Below are 15821 nucleotides of genomic sequence, written 5' to 3' on the forward strand. Positions count from 1 at the left end.
CCCAGGAGGTGACAGTCACACAGAAGACCCTGTAAACTTAGCTCCTGGGGCCATGAGGGAGGTTTCTGCATGCGGGGCATCTGTTTCCAGCACCACAGCTGCGGCAGGGACACACAAGGGTGCCCCAGGTCATGAGCACCTGGACCCCACAGGAAGCCGGATTTGGACTCGCAGGTCAGGCTCTGGGACCCTCACTCCAGCTAGTCAACAACAGCACTCTATTCTGTGGGAAGAGGAGCCACGACTCCAGGGGGAGTGGCTCTTAGCGAGAAAGAACTCTCCACAACTTGAAGAGGGCCACAGCAAGCTCTGGCCAGGGTGTGAGCACAGAGCAGGCGGAGGCTGGAAGTGCACAGGCGAGAGCAGCTCGAGGATGAGGCACGGGGGCACAGCCCCAGTGTCAAGGACATCAAGCACACAGAAGGGGAGAAAAGGGAGAGACTGGGCCAGCAGAAAACAGAAGGTGCACTTGAGGTAAACTGTGGTCTCAGACACATGATGCAGGCAGCATCGTCAAAGAGCCCAACAGCGAGTTTTGTGAGGGTTCTCTAGAAAGGCCCAGCTAGGCTTTTGGTCCTGAGGAGGTTGTTCCTTACTTCACAAGTAGTCACCCCCAAATACTACAAGCAGAGGTCTGCAGAGAGGGCTGACTTTCCTCTGTCTTCTAGAGTCCAAGCAAGGTTTCCAACAAAGCCCACACCAACAGCATGCTGGGGCCAGGGTGCTCTGCTGGGCACAGGAGGATCCAGGCAGAGCAATCACATCCAGGCTGCTGGGAAAATGGAATAGTTTGGTCAGGGCCCTCGCCTCAGGTCCAGTTGGGTGTGGTTTTAGCACATCCTTTGTAAACAAATTGTATGTGTGTGTGTAGTTACTGTGCATGTGCGCCACTGTATCTTTTTAGTTTTGTTGCTATTCTTGTGTTCTTGAGAGAGAGAGACAGAGAGAGAGAGGAGTTTTAGTGAAGCAGGTGGGTGGGCATCTGCCTCAGGCATCCACCCGGCGCAGCCATGCTTTCCAACCTATGGCTCCAAGGACTTTTCGACCAGTTACCTAGCTCATAGACCTGCATGAAGGGGTCTGGTGACCCAGCCTGGTGTGTGTGGGGTCTGGTGGCCCAGCCCAGCATACGAAGGGTTTATGACCTAGTCTGTGAACGGGCTTGAGGGGTCTGTGAGCCCCAGACCCAGCCCTAGCTCGGCAATTGGCCTAGTCGGTACAGGATTACCGGCAGGTAAAAGAGCTGGACAACTAGCGTGGTCACCTAGCTTTATAATTGGCGTCACAAACAGGATTAAGAGTGCTACAACTGGCAATGTTGACAGGACTAACAGTAGCCACACACAAGCCAATGCCAGCCACAGCTGGATGGGCCATGTGCTGCAGGGAGGGATGACTGGAAAGGTCCAGGGAGTGGAAGTCCCCAGGGCTAGAGGCAAGCGTGATTCCCCTGCTGGTGGTGCAGACAGCAAACAGATGCCGCTTTGCCAGAGGGAGCTGGGCCCCTGCCCTGTCCTGGATCTGGCCCCACCTGGAGCTCTCAGATGTACTGCTCCTCGTCCTTGTCATTCAGGAGCAGAGACCACTTGTCCCCACCATCGTCCATCATGGTACTGTGCCAAGACAGCCTGTCGGACGTCAGGGAGGACAGAGACACCTGGCTGACGTAGCTGACCTGGTCCCACGCCGGGGCCCTGGGGGAGTCTCGCCACCGGTCATCCATGCCGATGTGCACGCTGACCTGAGACGGGCTCAGGGGCTTCATGCGGCCATGGGCCTGCATTTCGTACTTCTCCAGGTCGGGCTTCTTGTAGCTGCAAAGCGAGAACCCAAGAGCATCTGAGCCATTCTGGACACAGGCTTTTTTTTTCAAGTTTTTCAATAATATGCAGTATTAAAACCTCATGGATTTTAAAGGAAAAGAACATCAAACTCCTACAGTTCAAGTAAAAGTTCACCTGATTTAGAAACTTCCTATGCAAATGCCCTGCACATAATAGGCTACCATTAACTTTTGTTAAATGAATGCATGAATAAATAAGTGAACATCTTTTTTTAAAAAAGAAGTGGCAATACACAGGGACCTGGCATCTCTATGACACTCACATAAACAGCCCCTGAGCAGAAGAGCAAGAATAGTCCAGCACATGGTGACTGTTCAGCAGTAGGGTATTTGCTCATGGTGCTGACAAATCACTACATAACACGCACTGGGCTCTCCACTCAGGCTGCTACTTTGGTGTTCGCCTCAGCTGAGTGAATGGGGAACAGTGTGGCCCCAATCTGCATGTGCTCAGAGGGAAAGGACCTCCTGGAAACTGGCACAAACATTCTTGCCCATGGGACTCACCACTTGAGCTGCAGGGAGGAGAGTACCACGGACACAGAGGAGGCTGCCATGGCTGCTGAGCCCATCCATGGCTGTAGCACGATGCCAATGGGCATGAAGACACCTGACAAGGGAGGACACACTTGCACCAACAGCAGCCTGGAGGCAGGAGCACGCAGAGGGCCTCCCCCTCAGCTGCCCCTGCCGCCGGCAGGGCACACAGTCCTCTGAGGTGAGGCTGTGGCAGAAAGCTGGGCAGTGGGGTGCTGGTGAGTGGACCCCAGCCACTTCCACCTGCCATGCCCTGCCTCGAGCCATGCACAGGCTAACATGGGGGCAGGGGAGGGGGGAGAGGGAGAAGCAGGAGGTGGGAAGCCAGCAGTCCTGCAGTCACAGCCCCACAGGGCACAAAACTCTGCTGATGTCACAGTCTTTGTCTACACAGACTATCGGCCTCCGGGGCCTCATAACACCATTTAAAAGAGAAATAAGGGGCCGGCCCATGGCTCACTCAGGAGAGTGCGGTGCTGATAACACCAAGGCCCCGGGTTCAGATCCCATATAGGGATGGCCGGTTCGCTCACTGGCTGAGCGTGGTGCTGACAACACCAAGCCAAGGGTTGAGATCCCCTTACCCGTCATCTTTAAAAAAAAAATTTTTTAAAAAGAGAGAAATAAGAGCCAGGTCCTAGCACAGAGGCAGGAGACTCAGCCAGCTATGGCCAAGTGTTTGTGGCAGAGGCACAAGCACTGGAAGGAATTACTTGAGCCCCTGAGCCGGCTGGGGGCAGGGAGTAAACCTGCCTGACTGCCTGGTCTCCAGAGGCCAAGGTGGACACGCTGATCCCTGTTATGGGAGTCATCACTAACCATTCGGACACAACAGGGGGTCCTGAAGTAGGAAAGTTGTGTTTGAAAATTTCAGGTCCCTTCCGCCCATGGAGGAGTGCTGCCTTGCAGAAGGGTCTGGAACTTGTCCCTGCCTGGTTCCACAGGATTCAAGGGGGTAGGTGAGAGGGGAGTTACAAAGCAGAAACAATCCATTTCTTTCCATCATCATTAGTGTGAGTCAGAGAGAAACCTGGGCAGGATTAATTTTTCAGGTAAGGTTCTGTCACACCAATCATTGTGCCCAGCGTGCTGTTCGTGCCCATAACTCTTAATAATGACTATTTTTCAGGCTATATGTCTTAATAAATTGCTCAGAAAATAGGGCCACAGTAAATAAATGGCAAAGCATCTTGACCAACTCTTTAGAAAGGACCAGAGTGAATGATGGTTTACGGTCCTCTAAGCAGTTTCTCATTTACCTTTAGAGACGTACAAAGCAGGGAACATAACAAAACCAGCCTTTCTAAAACACTTCCAGAAGGCCAGCCAGTGGGGTGGGCTTCTCACTAAGGTCAGCAGGAACCTAGCAGACAGAAGCTTCTCTAGCCCAGCTGGGGTCAAAAGTAAGAAGGCAGGTGAGAGCCACCCCTACCTGCTGCAATGGGTATCCCAATCAGGTTATAAATCAGCGCCAGGACCAGATTGACTCGTATTCTACGGACAGTCCTCTTGGACAGGTGAATGCTGGCCACCACATCGAGTAAATCATTCTGCAGGAGAGGAACACGCAGTGAGTAAGGGGTCTGTTCCACGGCCCTCATTGCTCCCATGACATCGACACAGCCAAGCTCACTCTGATGAGGACGACGTCAGCCGCCTCGATGGCAACGTCCGTCCCGGTCCCAATGGCAATGCCCACATCAGCCTGGGCCAGGGCCGGAGAGTCGTTAACTCCATCTCCTACCATGGCGACTTTCTTCCCTTTGTTCTGAAGCTCCTGGACCTTGGCCACCTTATGAGAAGGGAGAACCTCTGCAAAGACTTTGTTGATGCCAACCTAAAAGGGAAGGAAAACAACACCCAGTGTTGGCCAAAGATATTAAATGGCAGCAGAAACCTGACAGTCATCCTTGTCCCCAATGCCCCCCTCCCCCACCCGAGGTCCAATAAGTTATGTCAACCAGGTCCTGCAGATTTGAGGTCACAGGGCGAATTCTTTCCCTGCTCCCATCCCAACTTCCTGCACAGTTCAGGCCCCAACCTTTCATGGATTAGCAAACAGTCCCCTTGCTGGTCTCCTTGTCCATATCTAAGCCTCTCAACTCTCTTGTCCCTATGCTGTCCCAGTGGTCTTTCCAAAACAACAATCCTGGAGCTCTCCTGCTTCAAGTACTCCAATGGACCCTGCCTGCCCCCCCAACCCCGGGACAATGTCTAAACACTCAGTGGTCTGGCTTCTGCCTCATGGCCCACAGCTGGCGCCACCCTAGACTGCACCATTTGGCTCCCTGGGGCATCTCAAAATCACTGTGTAACTTTGTACCATCAGGTAATGCTCACACCGCTTGCTCTGTCTTGGGAAGGTTTAGTTGTCCTTTCCCTATTCCTTTCCCCCTTCTCCATCTGACCAACTCCTGACTCAAGCATCCAAACCCCACTCCCCGCCTCAGCAAGCCATCCCCAGACCCTGCCAGGCTAGAGGGTAAGTTACTCCTTGGTGGCTCCCACAGTGTCCCATGCACATTGCAGACCCATGTTTGATCACTGGTCCACCCTCCCTGCAGGACTGTGAGCCCTTTGAGGACCGAGCCCCTCTTCACTCCTCTCTGCAGCCCCAGTGCCTGGCACTGTGCCTGTCTGTCACATTTGTGGTGCTTAATAAGTGCTTACTGAATGGATGGACAAGTTTTAACAAGGAAAAGGTGGGCAGATACTCAAAAAATCCATCACTAGCAAAGAAGGCCACGTAAAACAGAGGTACTGCTGCTTCCCGCATAAGCCAATTAATTTTCAAAAGCATACAGCTTTCCACCACTTGGAGGGGGGGGTTTTACAATTTTCAGAAATTCACGCTGGAGCCAGTACAGTGTGTGGAGCCAGGCAGCCATCCAATGGTGCTGTCCCCACAGCCCAAACTCAGAACAAGGGTCCCTGGACAACTGCTAACATCAAGTAACTTAGCTGTTCTCATTCATGTCTCCAGATGAGTTGGCAAAACATTCCCTTAACATAAAGGTTGGGCCGGCCCGGTGGCGCACTGCTATAGTGCGCTGCTTGGGAAGCGTGGTGGCGCTCCCGCCGAGGGTTCGGATCCCACATACAGACCGGCCGCTCACTGGCTGAGCGAGGTGCGGGGGCAACGCCGAGGGTTGCGATCCCGTTGCCGGTCCCGGTCCCGTACGGGCGCGACACTGAGGGTTGCGATCCGTTGCCGGCCACGAAAAAAGACAAAAAGGAAAAAAAAAACATAAAGGTTAAAATATTTAATTTTAAGCCTCAAGCTGTGAACTTTTTTTTCCCCATCATGAAGAGTGGGAACCAGTTAGAGAATACTGGAATTCCTTTTTCCAGGGACGCATGTGAGGCATGCATCAACTACATGCCACCAGGCCCTGGGGACTCTGAGGCAGCACTGGCACAGCGTGCTCGCCCAGGATGCTGCACAACTCAGAGCAGAATGCAGCACCTGCAGAGGAAAGTACCTGGTGAGTGAGAGAGTAGAGGCAAGGCTGAGTGGTGCTTATTTTTTTGTTTGTTTCTATGTGCTTAACATAGCCTGTAATTTTAAAAAAGACCTCCCCAGCCCCAGGCCTTACCTGGGTGGCAATGGCCCTTGCTGTCTTCCGATTGTCCCCCGTGATCAGAGCCACGTCCACACCCATGCTTTTCAGCGTGTGCACGGCCAGGGCAGCCTCCTGCTTGACAGCATCTGCGATGGCAATCATCCCACAGAGCACACCTGGAGCAAACCACCCATGCGTCAGCAACGCGGTCTAAGGGTCACGACTTGGAATGGTTTTCATCATATCATAGTATACAAAATAAATAAAGCACCAAATTACACAACATAATATAGTTTTGACTTTGCTTTTTAAAAATTACACACATATATAGATATGCACAAAAGTCCGGAAGAAATACCAAAATGTTCACAGTGGCTCCCTAGGGGCAGGATTAGGAGTAATTATGAGGATTATGAGTGATTTCATTTTTTCCTTTAGAGTTCTCTGAATTTTCCAGATTTTCTGCAAGGAGCATGTATTACTTTGCCATGTGCCTAGCTCATAATAAGAACTCAATACATGTTAGCTATTACAATATGAAAAATGTAACATATTAACAAATATCTTAAAGTGATGAACATTCAAATGAGAAAAATCAATCCTTCCTTCTTGTCTTTTCCTACTTTCTGTACAACTACAACTGTGTAGAATTTTTTCTGAGTGAATCTCAGAGGGTAGGAAGGGTGTGAACAGGAACATGGTAGGAGATGCATGAGAGGGCCTGACCCTTTAATCTGAAGAGCTGAGGAGACTGCAGGTTTACAAGGACTTACTTAAGAAAAGGGAAAAAAGAGAGAATGAAAGAAGAGGACATATTTGGCTGGAGCATTCAAAATACAGTGTCATAAATTACTTCCTATGTGCATATAGTTTTACTAACATTAACAAAATAAGAAGACTGAAGCCAGAGCACAGCTGGTTCTAGAGTCAAGATGGAGATGGTGAGGAAGAGAGGGCCTAGGGACTTGGAATGCAGGGAAAAGATGGCAAGACATCTTCTGGAAACAGACCCTAAAGTAACGGAGAGAAAGATTTATTTAAAAAAAGGGACCATTTTTGCCTGACATTCCTGGGAAACTGCATTTTTGAGAGTGCATAAGGAAGGAACAAGCAAGGAGATACCGTCAATGGCCACCAGGATGGCTGTCTGTCCTTTCATCTCGTGATCAGTCATAGCGTCACTGACGTCGCTGGAGATGGTTAAGCCGTTACGCTTCATCCATTCGCGGTTTCCAATCAGCACAGAGAAGGTCTGGGGGGCTATATCTACTCAAAAGAGATTGCGATTATTCCTAAACAGACCAATTTCACTATGAACTAAAAATCACGGAATCCTTAACAGCAAAATAGCGATTTAATCTTTTTGAAAAGCTATAACTTAGTAAGCGTCTCTTATAACATCATCCTTAAAGGACTGGAAAGAAAGTACAATTAATGTACAGAACATGTGGGTATGAATTAAAATGGGGCATTAATAGTACAGTTGTCCCCTCTTATCTGCAGGGGACATGTTCCAAGACTCTGTGCCTGAAACAAATAGTACCAAACCCTACATATATGATGTTTTTCTTGATCTGATAATCGAGCCACTACTAACGATCTAACTGTTATAAACATTAAATATTACATCATATTCTTATTTGCCGTTAGAGGTATTTGCTGATTCTGTTTCTATAGGAAATAGAAGCAGTTAGTTATTTGCTCAGCACCCAAAGCAAGTGACTAGATTCACTTCTGCTTGCTACAGATGACCTGAGGTATAAGTCAACAAATAATCAGGTAAGTCTATTCTACACGTCTGAAAACCATACCTCCTGAAAGGCCAGGTGAGCCTTCCACCTGTCACCTGTGTGCACGAACTGAGACATCACTGCACAGACCGCTCCCTGGATGCTCTAACGGAAAGGTCATTCTGAGGTTTTAAATCGCTAGAAAGTGGTAGATACCTCCTAACAACAAAATCCAAATCAAGATTTAACTACCAACATGCTTAAGGAAAAACACTAGACTGGGTGTTGAGTGTTTTCCACCCTCTTACACTGATGGTTGGTAAGCAATCCTCAGAAGGAGAAAGGCCACTGTTCAAAAGCACCTGCCACTCACTCCCAGTGGCGTCCCTTCCTGAGGGTGCAGACCATTTCCACTGCCTTCCCTGACTTTTTCTGCCAGCTCTATAAATACTACACGTCCCATCAGAGTTCTACCACATGTGAGGGAAACAAGAAGAACAAAAATAGAGTTCCCATCTGTCTACTTTGTAGCTTTTAGGAAGAAAGATCAATCTGAGATAAGAAACAGAAGAATCAAAATTATGAATCAGCTAAGCAATGCTCTATGAATTTAAATCATATGCTACTTTTGCCTGCCATAAGCATCAACATTTAGATGCATCAAAGAACACAAGAGAGAAGCCGCAGGCCTTCCTGGTGGAAGCAGGTGTAGGGCGGCCCAGCCACGGGCTACCTTTCTCCCAACAGGCAGGCATGGCATGGTGCTCTCTGTGGTTTGGCACGCCTCCACTTTCACCCAGTGGGGCCCAGCCACCGAAAGATCCAGCAGCAGAGACAAAGGCCAGGGATACCTTTTTCTGCAGGAGGGCTGCCAACCCCATTCACATGAGTGGCCCATTCACCCAGTCGGTGCTCACTGTGGGCCAAGAGGCCATCCACGCTGCTGACTTTGCACCCGATTCCACAGCCTGGCACCGCCTGGAAGTCTGTGCAGTACCCCAAGGTTTCTGTTCCAAGTTCCTGTGAAAGCAGGGATGGGGGCAAAGTAGAACAGGGATTCAGGGTGAAGGTGGTAAGAACAGCACGAAGTAGGAGTTGAGAGAGAAAGGAGGCAGGGGAATTGAAGGGAACAGTGAGGAGATCGCCTATTAATGCAGCAATTATTCTTCTCCCATCCGATACAGATATTACAGTTATTAAATTGAACAAGATGAAACAGTCTAAACTCTCCCACGAGGTGGATGCCCCATGATAGTGGACAAGCTGCAGACTAGAAAGGAAAAGGCAACTCACATTAAACACCTCAAATTTAAAAGGGGTGCAGGTGCCAATGAGAGGAAGATATTTCTATGTTGCAAATGATTACATAAAAACAACAGAAGAAGTGAGTGGTGACCAAGCTGTTTCGAGGCTACCAAGAGATAACAACCCATGTCCCAGGCCTGGAGGAGGAGGGCGCAAGGCAGGGAAAGCAGCGCACGGAGCGGCCGGGAGGATGGCTGAGCGCCAGCATGGCTCCTCCCGAAAGGTCACGGGTGAGACAGGGAAGAGCTGTCTGACCCTACATGAGGGACCAAACACCAAATGAGGTTTCTGGAAGATTCCCTGTCCAGAAAGAGTTGTCAACGGTTTTCCAAGGTATCCATATATCATCTTTCTACGTTCATGGGTTTTGCTCAGGCCATTTAAAAATTGTCAGGGCAATATTCTGGCACGTTCTACTGCCTCTCCATTCAGACTGAAAACAGAAAACTAAATAGAACCTTTCCTGTGGAGAGAAGGAAGGAGTGCCATGTTTCTCCATCAGCCTGCCGAGAACCACCTGGGCACTCTGGTCCCCTCTGCTGGTTCCCCTCCATTCCACATGCTCCCAGTGGAGGGGTTTCTCCCTCCCTCACCCCAGAACCCCCACTACATGTTTGTGTCCCCTTGTACTAAGCTCTTCAACGGACTGAGCTTCTAGACCGCCTGTCCTCCCCCAGAGTACAAGCTCCCGGAGGAGAGAGTTCACATCTCACTCATTTCGTTGTCTTGAGCCCAGGGCCAGACAGACACTTGGCAAAGGACTGTGACACTGAACTGCTTTTGTGATAACCTGGAACTGTGACAAGGGCCTACTGTGAGCCCCATCTCCACCTGCTCCAGAGGGGCCTGTTAAGTGCTTTTCCAGACCCCACTCAGGAAGGCCTCCATGAGGGCAGCTAGGACAGAGGTTTGGGGGGCGGGGGAGAGTTACGCCAAGGTTGACATACCTCTTTACAGTACCTGGTGACCGCTACACCCAAGGGGTGCTCGCTGCTGGCTTCTGCAGTTCCCACCACAGCCAGAACCTTCCTGAGGGGCAGTGCAGCCACGTCCACAAGCAGGAGGAACCGCATGACCCTGGGGGCACCATGGGTAATGGTGCCAGTTTTGTCAAACATCACAGTCTTTATCTGCCAAAAACAACCACATCTCAGCGACCACAACACAGATGGAAGGGGCTTTCCTAGTCCACATAATCTTGAGGCAGAACTTCACCCAACCTACCTCGGGCAGGTAACAACACTCCTTTACAACTTCTTAACATAATCCTCTGTAGTCAATCCTGGGGCTCAACAGCTTCTACCGCAATGAAATTGTTTCCCTATCTGCCAAGTCAAAAACGTCCACACTGTGGCTTAACCTCACCCAGCTAGAGCCAGAAACTCTCCCTTGGCTGTCCATGTGATGGTGTGGCACCATCTCCAGGACAGTGACACCGCACATAGGTTCAGGAGTCAGGACCCTGAGAGTCCTCCCATCTGCCTGTCCACTGCTGTCCACTGAGTCCAACCACTGTTTTCTCTTGCCTGCCTCAGTGCAAGAGCCTGTTGAGAATGAAGTCCTCACACTCCAAGTTCAAGAAAGGAAGGGACTGTTCTGTGGCCATAAGTAACCACCAGAGCCAGTTTTAACCCATCCCACTTGGACAACAGAAGCTCTGACAACTAGCGGCAGCCACACTCCTGTACCTGCACTTCCATGGCCAGAGGCCAGCTGAGTCCTGAGCCCCGCTTCTGAAAGCCCACCAACCCCTGACCTGCACACATCCCCAAACCCTACTTGTCAGCAGGTTGCCCACAAGCATGTTTTCCCCCTTATTAGCAAACAACAGGTTCAGCCTTTTGTTTCTGATGCTAAGTGGTCACCTCTGCCTTCAACACTATTAACTTATCTTCCTCCATTGATTCTTGCCTCGTTCAGTCCATCCTTCTCTCAGCAGTCAGAATAATCTTCCCAACATGTAGTCTAGTCACATCACATAGGTTGCTATGGTTTCAGTGCGTCCCCCTGCTATGGATTGAATTGTGTCCCCCAAAGTTCCATGTAGTTAGAAACTTAATCCCCATTGTGACCGTGTTAAGAGGGTGGGAAATTCTATTATGGCAAATGAAAGGTAGGGCCTTGAAGAGGTGATTAGATTGCGAGGACCATGCCACAGTGATTGGATTGATCCATTCCTGGAGCAATAAGTTGAAGGTTTTACAGGTGTGGTTCTGATGGCTTTATAAGGAGATCTAGGAACAAGTTAGCTCTCTCTGCTCTTGCCATTCTCACCATGTTATACCTTGCATCACTGTAGACTCACACGAGGAGATGGCCCTCACCAGATGTATCCCCTTGACTTTGGACTTCCCAGCCTCCAAAATTATAATAAATAAATACTGTTTCTTTACAAATTACCCAGTTTCAGGTATTTTGTTATAAGGAACAGAAATGGACTAATACGCCCCCAAAAGTTCATGTATTGGAACTTTAATTCCTCAATGCAGCAGTGCTGGAAAGTGGGGCCTAATGGGATGTGTTTGGGTCACCGGGGCTCCGCCCTCATGATGGGATTAATGCAGTTCTCATTTGACTGGGTTAGCTCTCGTGAGAGCGTACGCAAAGGGGTTGACCAGCTCTGTCTCCCCTCTTTCCCCATGCCTCGTCTGTCTTTCCACCATGCCCTGAAGCAGCCCAAGGCCCTCTGGCCCCTCCCTCAACAGCCTCATCTACAGTCTCTTTCTCTCAAAGACTTTCTTCCAGTTCCTCATTTATTTATTTAGCAAATAACTTTTGAGTGCTTTCAATGTGCCAGGTACAGGGCTGGTTGCTGGGGATACAATGGTGAGGATAAAGTTCGTCCCTGATCTTTGGAACCTGTGCTAGGGCCACATAGACTGCCCAGGCCTTTCCCTCCTGCTGCTCCCACCGCAGGAACATTCTTCCTATCCTCCCTTGTCTTTCTAACTCTCGCTCAACTGTTAGATCTCAAATTAACCTTTGTAATCCTTTCTCCAACCACTTGCATCACCCCCCACCCCGAGTCCAGGTCAGGCCGTGGTTAAAGTGCTCTCAGGGCATCTCAAACTCTCTCCTAACACTCAGCATTTGTTGTTTACTTATACAACACATGTCTTTCCTGCTACATTATGAGCTCCTTGGTAGCTGGGAACCTTAACCATCGCCAGAGCCCGGCACAGAGCTCACACACAGTAGGTGCTCGACAAATACTGAATAAATAAATAGAAGCATGGAAGATCAGGGGTCGGTATGTTGGGCAAAAAGAAGATTCCTCATAAAAACCGTTGCTCCTATTCCATTCCCCAAGGTCACAGGGATCCCACCACTAATTTCACAGCCATGGAGTTGGGACTGTCCTCCTACAGCCTCACTGCCTGGGTGTGAATCCTGGCTCTGCCACTTATTAGCTGCAGGCCTTTGGGCAAGTTACCTAACTTCCTTCTGCTGCAGTTTCCTCATCTGTAAAATGGGAATGATAAGCACCTACTGCAAAAAGTTGTTAATGAGATTAACTCAATACTTACAAAGCACCGAATTATATGACTACTACTGCTGTTGCTGCTATTCTCAGTTAGTCCTGGTTTTCTATTTCATTCAAATAACATTGCTGCCCTCAGGTCGCTCTCAGGTTTCTCTCAATATGAAGTAGTAAACAGGTAACAATTTTCATCGTCAAGACTCTCTTAACAAGGAGGGTCGGGGAGCTTGGTCCAGGACTGACCTTGTGCGCCATCTCCAGGGGCTTACCCCCCTTGATGAGGATGCCGTTCTGGGCGGCCACCCCAGTGCCCACCATGACTGCCGTGGGCGTGGCCAGCCCCAAGGAGCAGGGGCAGGCGATGCACAGCACCGTGATGGATGTCTGGAATGCAAACCGGAGGACCACTTCTGTCTGGGAGATGTGCTTGTTGGGGTTCTGAAAAGAGGAGAGACAGAGGCAGGCTGAGAGGTCAGTGAGGGGTCTCACAGGATTCTCATCCATAAGCACATTTCTGTGGGCAGTGAGGCCTCAGCCAGCATGATAAGCTGGGGTTTAGGAACACAATTGTGTTCTGCACTGCCGTGGCATCAGAGTTCACTTTACTGCTCCACATCCCAGCTTTCCAGCTAGATCCTACAGGCTTCCCCCGAAAGAAGCATTACAGGAGCAGAGAGTCATATAAGAACCTTTTACAGGGGAGAGAGTGCAGACAGTGGAGTCAGACCACGCAGATCCATAACCTGGCTCTGACGCTGACTTCACCTCTCTGCCTCAGCTTCCTCATATACAAAATGGAGATAACACCCAGCTCTCAGGCTGTTGTAAGGATTAAATGAGGCAATACACATATAAACATATAAATATACATAGTATAACACCTGGTATAGGAGAAACATCTAAGAAATTGTAATTAGTACATTATCATTTTTAACCATCACTATGAAAGCTTCAAAAATAATGGGACTCCGAGGAGTATCCTAGGGTGATAATCATACAAGGGGGAAAAGACAGTAGGATATTTATTAGTGTTTTGTTTTTTTTTTTGTAATGGCAAAAATCTAGACACAATAGGGGGATTGGTTAATTAAACTGTGGGTATGGTGTATATAATGGAATATTATGCCATTGTTGGAATGATGATATATATCGACATTTATTGATATGGAAAGATATCAGTAACACTGCAGAATTAAAACAACAAATACAAAAAGACATTTGCTGTGATTTTATTAGTGCAAAATTCTCTGCCTATATCCATATATAGCCTTTCAACAATACAGGAAAGAAGTCCACCAAAGAGCAAAAAAGTTACTTTTAGAGATGATGTGGAGCCATCTTTACTTTCTTCTCCATATTTTTCACTATTACTTTCTTTATAAACCTAAAACAAACAAAATACGGGTCCGACTTTCCAGATACCTGGTAGCACATACTGACATTATTATTTGCATTCTGAGATACTGAATTTTCTTGGTTTATTTTTCAAAATGGCTGGTGGCTATAGAGTATAATAAAGAGGAGCTATATTTACTTAATTACAGCAAAAAGCACATTTCCTAAATCAAGGAAACAGACCACAATCTCTAGCTTCCATCTATACTTTATTCTTTGATTTTGAAAGGTGGATTCTAAAATTATTAAAGGGTCATTTAATTTACATAGAAACAGTTGTATTTAGGTAGAGGGATGTAAGGTTTAAGATATAATGTTATAAATAAGATATGAGAGATAAATATGATATGATTTTTTTTTTTTAAACCTAATAATTCTTGTCAAAATAACACGTGACATTCCAAAGGGTTGGGTAGACTTCTAGAAGTTAACATGAACACTTCCCTACAAATGATCTTTGTACAGCACAGATGACAGTATCTTAAAGGAACATGCAGTACCTCATTTGCCAGCATCCTCCCTGATATTGCAGATAAAAACAAAAGAAGCCAAAGTAAGATGGATAGGCATGGAACAGCAGAAAGCCACATATTCCAACTTGTTGAGGACTGAGTCTTCCCATAGCCACATGCCAATGCCCTGCTCTCCCAGAAAAGCAGAAATTTTAGGCAGTCATGTGCCATGAACAGCCACTGGCAAATTCTACGAATACATTCATAAGTTACTATTAAAAGCACTGAAGTCTACTTAGATGTCAGAAAGTACTTAATTTTGGACATTTTTCAATTTAAGATAGAAAATGACATCTTAGTAAATGACATGCATCCTGAGAATATCAGAAATTTTTTTAAGAGGAAAAAAATATATCCATTCCATATTTGTCATTCTTATTCTATGGTGCTTAAGTAAAATAATCATCAGGCTGGGCCAGGTACAAGGTGAAGTAAAACACTGCTCCACTCACTGGGCAGTTACCCAATACTGCTCTAAGTGGGTCATCAGCTTTTTACATACATTGGGGTTTCTCAACCTGGGCATTATTGATATTTGGGGCCAGATAATTCTCTACTGGGGGGGCCTATTCTGTGCCTTGTGGGATGTTTAGCAGCATTTTGGCCTCTACGCACTAGATGCAAGTAGTATCTCCCCAAGTTATGAAAACCAAAAATGTCTTCAGACATTGCCAAAAGTCCCTGGAGGGGGGACATCTCCCAATTGAGAATCACTGATGCATACAAAGGTTGAGTATCCCTTATACTTGCATTATACTTACCAGTTTGGCATTCCTACTCTAAAAATCCAAAGTCCAATATTCTCCAATGAGCATTTCCTTTGAGCATCACGTTGATACATAAGAAGTTTCAAATTTTGGAGTATTTCAGATTTCAGATTTTTGGATAATAGGGATACTCAACCTATGGTTCTTATTTCTCAAGCAGATAAGTTTTGTGAGGGATGGACTGTATTTTCCATTTTTTTCTTTTTTTTTTTAAGTTTGATAAAACCATATTTCCTAGGATAGTGCTCTTCATCCACTTTTAACTCAGAAACATAAATTTCACTGCCTCACTTAAAATGTTTAATAAATATCTGGTTATTAAACTATTAGCATTGTTCGGGAAGCTGGGAGGCTAAAGGTATTTGTAGATACAGAGAGCAAAAAATACATTTTTCTTAAAATCTGTTAATATTATCATACCATCAAAATTCTGAAGTGACCTTTTCTATAATGTATGTGCCTCATAACCTCAAAACTAACCAGTATGGTTTACTTTAAATGCTGTTGTAAATGCTGTAAGCATTACAACTGAAAGCTAAGTAGTGTCTGTGAAAATCATCTAAGTAGAAAGCAAAGGCCGGGGCCGGCCCGGTGGCGCACTGCTACAGTGCGCCGCTTGGGAGTGCGGCGGCGCTCCCGCCGAGGGTTCGGATCCCACATACAGACCGGCCCCCCCCTCGCCGGGCGG

The 15821-nt window shown here is 47.6% G+C and overlaps 1 protein-coding gene across 6 annotated transcripts in view; it reads right to left on the minus strand.

Annotated features, from left to right (window-relative positions):
• Positions 1–1257: 1257 nt before the first annotated feature.
• The window catches only part of ATP7B (ATPase, Cu++ transporting, beta polypeptide), a 65669-nt gene continuing 51105 nt past the window's right edge, over positions 1258–15821 (minus strand). For 5 of the 6 annotated variants that reach the window (XM_008565837.1, XM_008565838.1, XM_008565836.1 and 2 more), the window contains 9 exons: positions 12703–12897; positions 9926–10108; positions 8525–8693; positions 7066–7209; positions 5977–6119; positions 4014–4217; positions 3813–3930; positions 2351–2453; positions 1258–1814 (listed from right to left, as the gene is read on the minus strand). In XM_008565837.1, the coding sequence (XP_008564059.1) occupies positions 1541–1814; positions 2351–2453; positions 3813–3930; positions 4014–4217; positions 5977–6119; positions 7066–7209; positions 8525–8693; positions 9926–10108; positions 12703–12897 (1533 nt within the window). In that variant the 3' untranslated portion in view covers positions 1258–1540. The remainder of the gene's footprint in view (positions 1815–2350; positions 2454–3812; positions 3931–4013; positions 4218–5976; positions 6120–7065; positions 7210–8524; positions 8694–9925; positions 10109–12702; positions 12898–15821) is intronic. The other variant, XM_008565835.1, reaches the window with a different exon arrangement.

Source organism: Galeopterus variegatus, unplaced genomic scaffold, assembly GCF_000696425.1.
Source record: "Galeopterus variegatus unplaced genomic scaffold, G_variegatus-3.0.2 Scaffold208, whole genome shotgun sequence".
Lineage (NCBI taxonomy): Eukaryota > Metazoa > Chordata > Mammalia > Dermoptera > Cynocephalidae > Galeopterus > Galeopterus variegatus.